The sequence below is a fragment of the Solanum tuberosum genome, unplaced genomic scaffold (assembly GCF_000226075.1).
Source record: "Solanum tuberosum cultivar DM 1-3 516 R44 unplaced genomic scaffold, SolTub_3.0 scf00433, whole genome shotgun sequence".
Classification (NCBI taxonomy): domain Eukaryota; kingdom Viridiplantae; phylum Streptophyta; class Magnoliopsida; order Solanales; family Solanaceae; genus Solanum; species Solanum tuberosum.
In genome coordinates this window covers 44,494-55,994 of record NW_006239356.1, presented here as the reverse complement: position 1 = coordinate 55,994, position 11,501 = coordinate 44,494, and the positions used below count along the sequence as shown (strand labels likewise).

At 30.7% G+C, this 11,501-nt stretch overlaps 1 protein-coding gene across 1 annotated transcript; it reads right to left on the bottom strand.

Annotated features, from left to right (window-relative positions):
• Nucleotides 1–2,951: 2,951 nt before the first annotated feature.
• LOC102605036 (zinc finger protein CONSTANS-LIKE 2-like) lies at nucleotides 2,952–4,992 on the bottom strand. Its single transcript, XM_006363279.2, has 3 exons — nucleotides 4,525–4,992; nucleotides 3,906–4,082; nucleotides 2,952–3,357 (listed from the first exon to the last, which is right to left on the bottom strand). The coding sequence occupies exons 1-3, from the start codon at nucleotides 4,942–4,944 to the stop codon at nucleotides 3,181–3,183; spliced, it is 774 nt and encodes a 257-aa protein (XP_006363341.1). The 5' UTR covers nucleotides 4,945–4,992; the 3' UTR covers nucleotides 2,952–3,180.
• Nucleotides 4,993–11,501: the final 6,509 nt, after the last annotated feature.

The following is an 11,501-nucleotide window of genomic DNA, read 5'->3' as shown; positions in this document are numbered from 1 at the left end:
TTTGTCTGTTGTTGCATGGCATTGTAGACGGTTGAGACTGCGTTTGCTCATTTTGTATTTGTTGTGCATAGGTTTTGACAGTAGACATGCTTTTCCCCAGATAGTAGGTGTCTTTACAATCTTGTTGATAGCCATATTAGCTTGAAAGTGATGTCTTCTTTGCTTCCTTTATTAGTATTATAGTTATTAGTACTTTTTTATTAAAAAAAATCGCGATGAACCAGCATTCAAGATCAGTTCTGTTTTGGAAGGGAGTATTTGTTATTTAAGGTAGTATGAACTACTATATATTAAGAACCTAGTTTTGTTTTCCTTATGTTTGTGGAGAAATGATGATATTCAATCAGACTTACTTATGGGATCCTTGAATTTTATGGACAGACAATGAGAGTTCTCTAAAGTTTTTGTTATTTGAGTAATCAAATTATGTCATTTTGAAGTGAGTTTGTGAATTGGTCTTTGCTCAACTCAAATCCAAGCGCTAGCTCAAGAGGTGAGGATAAGAGAAATGATCCAAGCCATAACCGTTGTGGGACTCAATTCTTGCCCGCTCAGGGTTGAACATCTAGAGCATGAACAATATTAGATGGGGTCCAATATCGAGAAAACCATGAACAATAGTCTCTTATAAATGGGCATTGAATTTAACTCAACATCCTAAAGTAATTAGCTCAAGAGGCGAGAGTTGCTCAAGATAATATAATGAGAGAAATGATCCAAGTCCAAACGGATACAAGACTCAATCCCGCCCCTTCAGGATTGGATATCTAAAGCATGAACAATATTCAATGGGGGTCCAATATCAAGAAAACCATGAATGAACTAGTTCTTATACCATGATAAGAAAACGAACATTGAGTTTAACTCAACCAGTACTAATGCTAACTCACGAGGAGAGGATGAGAATTTCCGAAGACGAACGAATGTGGGACCCAACAATTTCAACTTGACTCATGCACCACCAGACCAAGGCAGGGACCAAAAAAAGAAAAGAAAAGTTGGATTATGATGAGTTCAGAATTGAAAAAAGCACACTCAAACATGAGTCAATGTAACTTATTTTATTAGATTATGTCTCTCAAAGTCTTAATAAAAATGGTCAGTGGGTAACCCACCGCCGTCCGACCAGAATATATCAACCAGCCTCCCTACTTGTAGGGGCCAATTCAACATTATAATTAGCCTTTCATTATTCAGTAACATGTAAAACCAAATGATTAGTGCAAAAGGGTTATATTTATAATTAAAAATTCTAGTAGCATTACAGAGTTATTAAAGCCAAATGTGCTCTTTCGAGTTATTAAGATTACAATATAAACCATAGTCACCATCAACAATTAAATACTCAGTAGTTTATTTATATCATTCATCCATACAAGGTTAACTTTTCCTTGATGGTGGGGATAGCATTTTTAGGGCTTTTGTATTTTTAAATTGTTGGGAGTCTCTTGGTCTTGAAGAAACATAGATAATATGTTTGGTCCAACCTACACTATATCAAAAATGATTTTTAACGATAGTTAATCAACGGCAATAGGTTAATTGCCGCTAAATATGTATTTTTAGCAGCAATTACAGCGACATTGAATTCAATGTCAATTAACTGATGTTGGTAAAGAATTTAACATTCTTTGTTAATGTGTATATTTATTACAGCTAAAAGATGCTTTTTGTTGTTGTATTATGAATTTTATTATAAAAACGTTAATATTTGTGAAAAAAGTTAATCTTGGAAGATTCACCTCAAATCTTACTCATGAAGAGAAGAATTGTCTATTATTATATAAGGAGTCAATTAACCTATCTCTCGATCAATATGGGACACTTAATACCTCTGTATGCCTAAGTCTGTCTATTGTAGCATGAATAATATAACATGAGAATATGAAGACCAAACACTGAAAAACAAATACTTATTTAATTGGAAAAGTAATTAACCTTATTAGTTAGTTGAGCTCTAGCAAACATAAGCAATGTTGGATTAGATGAGATTAAAGGAGCACTAAACTTTTGTTTGATAAATCACTATCAATTTCATTTGATCATTATAAACACATTTGAAGCATCCAAAGATGTGTAAATAGACCTACACTAGTCAAGTCTAAATTTGGTTAATTTAGATATACATATGTAGTGTAGTTGCCCATTGAGAATGCTTTATGTTGCCTCAATGAACTTGTCTGCCTCGAAAGTGATAGACAAATGTGAATTAGGCAATAAGCACCAAAGATGAATATTTTCTTGATATCAATGAATCTATCCATTGAAGCAAGCAATTTTATTTAATTAGTTGTCATTCTTTTATGGCCACAACTAATTTTGAACACAAATCTTGAGTGGTAAATAGATTTTTTGTTAGGCGAAAATAAAGAGAGATCGATTAATATATATTCAAATTCGAATTTAACCAAAGTACGCTATTGTGTGGCATATATAGGTTTACAAGTTTCACCTACAAATTGAGATCATGAGAATTTGAGTTGTAATATTGTGAAAATTCAATTAGCATCACGCTAATATAAAATTATAATCTTATAAAAGATATTTTCTTCTTGTCTATCTCATCTTATGCGGCTTTTTTAAAAATCTTATTAATAATCATTTGATATCTTAGTACTGCTCCAATTAATTTAGATTCACGATGTGTATGATCCATTATAGGAGAAAACACTTGCTACGCTATTAAAAAGGACCTTCCAACAAAATACTTTTCATGGTTTTCAACGAAAATATTCGTTAGGAATTCATAGCTTTAAGTAGTAGTACTAGACAGTGTTTCTCCATTTATCGAACTCAAATATGAGACCTCTAGTTAAGAATAAACAGATTTCATTCATCTCGTCACACCCCTAGGTGGTATAGTTATTGTTGTAATTGGTCCACACTAATAAGTCTTCAATGGACCCGTGAAATATACGACTCTAAGACTTTCAAACAGAAGCTCCAAATAATAATGGACATTCTTTTTAATCATTATGCAAATAAGCCAAATGTACATAACATCACCAACCTATTCTCATTAATCCTAACACAAATTCTTGATTAAACATCACTAATAAAACTAGGAAACAATAACTACCACACAATCAAATAATTCCTTAACATTAAAAAACGTGGGAACTCTTCTCTCTTTTTTTAAAAAAAACTTTTTTTTCCTTCCACTAATTTAATTACATATGATTATGGAACATAGGCATCAAGAAATCCAATCCAATTCTCATCATCCTCTTCTCCTAATTCCTCTAATCTTGATTGATTCCAATATTCATTTTGAGGAGTCCTCTCAATTTCATCATTTCTCGCAAATCTCCCCCTTATCCGAGGTCTACTATCTGCCAAAGTTTTTCTGCACTCGTACTGATATTTCATGAACAAAAAAAGGAATCAGAAATAGAAGTTATCTATTGCTAAACAACAACAAAAACACCACTAATTGTATGTAACAACATAATAAAGAAATTCTATAACGACAAATTTTATAGCTAATTTCGAGTTTTTATAAGAGTAGTGTGAAAGATAAATTTTTATGTCATTTGGAAGTCCTTATTATTGTGGTCCCTAAAGCGCTTTATGTTTTTAAAGAACATATCACACGTCTTGTAATGCACATGGTACGTGCTATATAATGCATGTGTATATACTATATATTATCCATAATAATAATATAATCACTCATAATCATGACTAAGTATTTTATACCATGACAATATAATTATTAGAGTATTATTTTACAATTACCTATACAATTTAACATGTGATATATAGTAGTAGTAGCCAAGTCAAAAATATCTATACATCCTTTTCATATATATTTTTTAAATCTCTAATTACTTTATAAGTATCTAAAGGTATACAAATGTTGTATACATATCGTCAGTACATAGAGCTTAAACTGTTATAATTACCTTGATCTTCTTGTTAAAATTTCTTTGATTTCTCTTGGTTCTGTATCTTTCAATACGCTCTTTCTTCTCTTGTGGACTATATTTGCAAGCTTTATTCATTCCTTCAATTATGCTATTACTCTCACTTGATAAAGGGCTTTCTGAACGATAATTATTATATTGCTTCATGTGCATTACCTGTAAATATAAATATAAGAAGTTGGTGAGTTAACCAAATAATTAATTAATCAAGTAATTATATATAATTAACATATTTTTAAAAGTAGATTAAACTTAATTATACATATCGACAATATTATCAAGAATGTTTTTGATATCAATGTATTTTAATCTAATGTAGCAAATAATCACTTAAAAGATAACTATATAGATAGACATTTGATACTATATAAGTATAAATATCGTATAAGATACTAAATAAGTATATGCTAATAAGATAACGTACCAATAATGTAAATTTATTTTTATACTATCAATCAGGTCATCCAAAAGGATATCTACAATAAAAATTAAGTCTTCTTAAAATAGAGATTTGTGTGTTATCTTGAAAATAAAACAGATTCCTTGCTACATACAACAGTAAAAGATGACGTGATAGTGTAAATATAACGTAGTTCACCTGTAAATCCCCGGTACTTAAAACTTTCCTGACGGAGCTTGGCGTTTCGGAGTCATGAAATCCAGTGGGGGAAGAAACAATTGGACAAAATCCTTCCATATTCTTGACAAGTAGTGAGAGACTACTTATGCTTCTTTGCATCAAACTTGTTGGATCATTAGTATTATAACTTGTAGCTGGAGAACCATAACTACTACAACTACTACTACTATTATTGTTACAATTAAATTCAGACTTCAATGGGGATATCGAGTCAAATTCAATAGTATTGTTATTTACTAAAGGAATTGATAAAGGTGGAGGTGGTAAATTCGAGACTAGTGGCAATGTTTGTGAAGTAATAGTAGTAATTGGAAAATGGTTATACAAATAATTACTACTAGAAGAAATGTTTTCCTCAATATTATTGTATCCATACATAGTGAAAGTTTTTTTTGGAAGTTTTTTGGGAGTGTTTTGAAGAATTGAAGAAAGTTGAGATTGTTGTTATGAGAGGGAATTAGTGTGTGAATACCTTCTTAAAGGAAATGGACATTTTGGAATGTGACGTGGAAGCTGATGTCATTCTTTTTATTTTCCAAGAGAGGCGTTGACTTGATAAGTTAATGTGACATATATATGATTTATTCGATTCGATTAATTCAGATTGATCACTCTCTCAAAGATATTGTTATAGTAGTAGGATTAAGAATGGAAGAGAATGAGATGGAAAGGGAGGAATAGACTTGTTGAATAGTACTTGAGACATGAGAGATCCTACGAGGTGGCCCAGTGGTTTGGGATTGGGACTTCCATGTTGGAGGTCTCAAGTTCGAAACTCCTTGCCAGCAAAAGCTGCATATGTAAGAAAAAAATATTTTTCTAAAATTTTGATCAAATGAACATGAAAAAAATCGGAGAAACTCCATATCGAACCCACCCTATATGGCTTGTGTTTAGCCAATGATATGGTGGTCCAAATGGGTTGAACACAACTCGCACATAACTAGCAAGTTGTAGTACTCACTATGTAAGGAATTTTTACATTATTAAAATCTTTTTTTTATTGATTTTTAAAAAAAAGTTGTTTACAATATTAGCATAACTACACCAACTATATACATGTAATTTTTCTATCTATATTATTTTATTTGTTAAATCAAATTTAGTATAAATAATTACCATCAAAACTTAGAGTCTAATGCATACCATCCTTTGGAATTTGCCGTATAATAGAGGTGTTTGCTTCAATTTTTTTAAAATTCGATATTCAATGTTTATATTAGGACCTCACTTGATACGAATTCGCTTATTATAACATTGCTATGCCATGTGGCAGATTGAGAGTGATTGGAGGTGTATCTAAGTTTAGTTAATCAAGTAAAAGGGTGTTTCTAAGACTATTAATATTTTGAGAATGAAATTAATAATTTACGTCAAGTTAAAAATATTTTCAGTACCTTTATCAATTTTAATTTTATAAACTTTAAATTTCAATTCTGCGGAAAGGTGTGGCATACTGGTGGTCCTACAAATCTCTTGGAAAGTAGCTCAACATATATATAAATCTGCTCCCAAGAGAAATCAATTCCTAACCCAACTTGCATCTAGAAAATAGAAGCAAAAGACCCCACCACTTAACTCCTTATAATAAGCTTATTATAAAAGGGATAAAAAAAATTGTAAAAGGATAAATAAAATCATATCTTTTAATCTTTAGCCATGTGAGGGGCAATATATGATCTTAATCATTTTGTTATGTATTAGGTTAGGGATTATAACATCTAGTAATCATCATTAGAGAGACATAATATGGTCCAAACTTCTAATTAGATGTGTCATTAATTAAAGAACTTTCCACATGGAACCCTTCTTCCAAAATTGGCTAAATTGACTAGTGACATGGTTACATGTCACACTCATCATCATTTTTGCCTTTTACTCAAATGCACTTATATATAAGTATATAATATAATATTTGGGTTATTAGTGCTAGAGGTAAAAATTTACAAGAATTCAAACCAAGACAAGTATCGTAAAATACGAAGCCTGCGATAGAGTGAAATGATCTCTTTAAAATTATTCTTTATATTTAGTGTTTGTGTAGTTAAACTTTTCAATTAGGGGGGGGGGGGGGGTCGGGTCATTTCAAGGCTTATAAATGAATTTATGCAACCATACAAGGGAATCTATCATTGACTCAAATTAAATCATGGATATGATGATGCCCCCATTGACATTTCTTGAATTCTTGTAAGACTAATTGTATAATATTCTTATAGGCAATATCACCATGAGAATGAGACCGGGGACCTCTAAAGCATCTTCTATTTGTTGCGCGCTCCGTGCATTGAAGCAAAGATAGAGTCAGAATTTAAAGTTTATTCGTTCTAAATTATAGTTTTTCTTAATAATTATACATGCTAGATAAATTTTTATGTCAAATACAAAGTTTAAACTAAAGTTACCAAATTCCGATCGAATTCAGTGCGCTAACACACTAGCTTCGTCCTTGACCGGAGAAGGGGTCTATAAACATACATATATTTATATGTAGATCATCACTTGTCATGAATTGTATCTTTCTGTCTGCAAAATACATGATGATTTTCTAGACTTTTAATTTATTTTTTCTGCATGTTGAAATGTACAAAAAGTAAAGAAAATAGTTCGACTTTTTGACGTTTCGTTGGTTGGTTGGTCAATAACCAAGTGTATAAGTTTCAATTCCAATCAGAAACTTGAACAATTTAGTATGATCAACTCTGTTGTAATTGGAACTTCCATTCCCTAAATTTATTATTGCGTACCCGTATCAAACGCATTATATGTGTTGTCCGCGATTCAAAATAATCGAGACTCGAAAATATTATAAAAAGTTTGGTATATTTGTTTTATTTTAGAGTAGAATGAGTATACTACGATCTTTAGAAATTTCATCAAGTCTTGAAAAAATATTCTCTGAATTTTCTTTTCAATAGTTGGTTGGTTCAACCGTTCAAGGGCTTGATGCTTTTCAATAGTTGGTTGGTTCAACCGTTCAAGGGCTTGATGCTTGTTCTTGAATTTGTTTGACTTGTACACTTGGATTGAGCGACCTATAGCGTGATATTGAATATGAATTTTATCCTAGATATGATTAATTGCGTTGGTAAGTTATTGCCTCACCAACTAGTTAATCTGACGCGAGCCACCCCTCTTTAGGTGCATTCCTCCTTTTTCTCCTCAACCTATGGAGTATTAGCAATCATTTCCGGTTGTTATTCTGTCACGAACATTTACAAATAATAATTATGCCACAAATTAATAACATCGATCTTGAACATGATCTTAAGATTTGATTTACAATCCTTCTTGAATATCTTTATTTGTTGAAGTTTATGTAAAACTACTTGAGTGCTTGGATATAACTTTGACAATAATCGTTAAGCTATACGTGTAAAACACGTACACTAAACTAGTTTATAGAAAAATATAACATTTGATTCATCAAGATTAACCTTGTGGGATGAAATAAGCTCCAAAAAATGGACGAGAGGGAGTTGCTCGGATGGTAAGCACCATTCACTTTCAACCCGAAGGTTGCGAGTTCGAGTCACCAAGGGAGCAAAAGGGGTGGGAGCTAGGAGGGTTAAAAAAAAAAAACGCTATTGGGCCATTGAGCTTGCTCTATATAGGTGGATCATCTAGTAACCAATTAAATGGATTAGCTAATAGCATTGGACTCTTAATTAAATTTAATTAATTATACTTTAATAAATTTGATTGTATCATCCCTTAATATTTCCTTGACCTAATTAATTTAAAATATAATCCAATTTCTTTATCAAATTGATTTTATACTATTCATCAGTATTCAACCATGTGGACATTAGTTTCTATCTTTCTTTTTTCGATGCCTTGGCCTTTTTTGTTTGGGATTTTTTCATTTCTATTTGCAATGAAATACCACATACGATTTTATTAAATATCTCATATATATATATATATATATAATATTGACTTTCAATTTGTCAATAAAAGCCATCATTTTCAAAATCCTTTCTCCATCCCCAATATACTGTAAGATGTGTTATAATTAAAAGTCAACCATAGAAAGAAAAGTCGAAAGTCAACTATAGAAAAGAAAAACCTACACCCCAAAAATTATCTAAACCTTTTTTTTACAATTTAATTTTCCATATCCAACATGACAGCTTTTTGGAGACTATATATATTTTCATTTGATATTCGATATCTATATAATAATATAATTAAATTTGAATTTACACATTACATGACTCATTTGTGAGTTCACCGTTCTCAACAACTTTCGGAGATTCTATTCTTTTGTGAACATACATATATGTGGCTGGACAATTAATAGGGTGGAAGGAAGCTAGCTAGGCAAAAAAAGAGGAAAGAAAACTTGGAAATGAACAATACATTCTTTCTTCCTAAAGATAAGACACTTCAAAATTCTTTTTCTTCATTTTGAAATGAAGAACTCCAACCATTATTTAATGAGTGCGTGTTATTCTTGTGTAGGGGTCATGACATGTTGTGTAATGTATTTATATCGTTATCCTTATAAGTACATATGAGTATAATTAATTCTAAACACTCATTTTGAATTCAAACACTAGCTTTAGTTTCAATTAGCGATAAAAACTATTATAGTCCCTCCCTATAACTTGTGAATTAAGATATACTATATATATTTTACAACTACAATGCATATGTTTGTCATTCATTTGTGAATATATTCATAGTCCATCAAGGCAGCTAAAAGATGGACTTGCCTCGTCATTGATGATATATGGGATACCTTTAATTGTTCACCCTCTAATGATCAATATGACACACCTATCCTCCCAATTATATGATCAGTCGGCTATCATAGTTGTATTTACACTTTCATAATAAGGAGGACGTGGTAGAGGTGATAACCGTCACGTGTGCCAAGGAGATGGCGATTGATATTGAATTCCCTCTTCTGGTCTTAATATGAATTGACTCCGCTTTGGTCACTAGCTCCGTAGGTCCCTAAACAATTTCTCTCGTCACTAGTCACTATGGCCGAAGGTTAGCAAGCCCCTGCTTGCTAACATAGAAAGAGATTTCCGGATAGCAGCAGTCTATGTGAATCTCTTCCTGACCGGCCAAGCCAGGCCGAATCGGTGCACCACTTGGGATGGAAATGGCTCAGTCCACGTGCATCATTTGATGAAAGCACTCCAGTTGGCTCCGATGATTGGTTTGTCAAATAAGTAATTGAAGTGGAAAAAAAAAGTACTAAGTAAATTAAGATGAATAGCAATTGAGTAGAAGAGCATCCTATGTAGTCCTATAGGGCCATAGCACCAACAAATAATGCATATACCTATAAAAAAAAACATTAATCATAAATCCTACTATATGAAAGCCACTCATGTCTTTTCTCGTGTGTAAAAAAGAATAGACAAATTTAAAGGTCCCATTTTTTAGTTTCTTCTAGATGAAAAAGGCAACCTAATTGCAATACAACGAATCTTTTACTGTTGATTACTGATTTTGTCAACAATAAAAACAGTTTACTCCACTTAGAATCATTGCTTTTGGCATTTCAATTTCTGATAATATATAAATGATAGAGAAATGACAATAGATAAGTCTTTTAAAAGATTATGGTCATTATTAGAAGAATGTACATTAAAAAGTTGAAAATACTCAAAATCATGATGGTATATATTGCCATGATTTGCAAGCTAAAAATCATAGCAATTTATTAGGGGAAGTTACACATTTGCCATCTTATAGTACATTAATAATTATACATATATCTTATATATTATTAGGTGGGCAACTATTTAAGTTTATTTCCCTTCTGTTATAAGTGTAATAGTTACTAGGGTGGAAGGTACAAAATATCGTTACGAGTGAATCTATGTATTATTTTATGCATATTTGTTATGCAAGAATTAGTTATATATTCATGTATTAATTATATATGTATTCGTTATAATTTACCTTCTATCTTATATAAAATAATACATAGATTTCTTCATAACTTATACATGTATTTGCGGATTTCTAAATTATCAACCAAACGCCATATTAATTTTACACATGATTAACTTATTTATATCTACCTATCAAACATCGTATGTGTTATACGAAAATTAGTACATTATAACTTATTTCTTATCCAGCTACCAAATATTTTTTATATTTTTTTTGTTGTGACTTCTTCACTCCCTTAACTCAATTACACTTTCTAGCACATGCAGGTAGCCATTTGCATGGAAAACACTTTTCGACAATAAAGATTTATTAATTAAGGCACTCTTTGTATTGTTTTTATATTTATTTTTTTCTACTAATAAGTGACAACTTTTCTTTTTCTTGATCACTAACTACACTATAGCTAGATACTAGATATGGGACCCCGTGCCAGCACGGGGCCCAATATATGTTACTGTTTCTGTTTTAATTTATGTGGTACATATGAAATTTGAAGTTAATCAATTTTTTAGTATGTTTTTATATATTTTAAGTTGCTAATTATTTGTATTTAGAGTATGTTTTACGTAAATATATTAGAAATCACAATAATTAACAAGTTAATATAAAAAAAAACTTATAAAAAATTCATTGACTTTTGAAATTTCATTTGTATCACATAAATCAGGACCGAGTAATATATATGAAAATTACATAAAACGTACTATAACTCACAATAATTAGCAACTTAAAATATCTATATATCTATATTTCTCCAATTTATGCGGTATAGATGAAATTTTGAAAGTTAACAAAAACTGTTTATATGTTTTGAAATATTTTAAGCTATTAATTATTATGATTTATTATACTTTTTACATAAAAAAAATTATTTATATAAAGTATAAAAGAGAAAATTTAGAAAAAGGAAACATAAATGTCAGCAGGAGTCCAATCTATGTTAATTTCTATGTTTTAATTATTGTAATACCGATTGAATTTGGAGAGCCAACTAAAAAATTTTAAAGGTTTTTTTT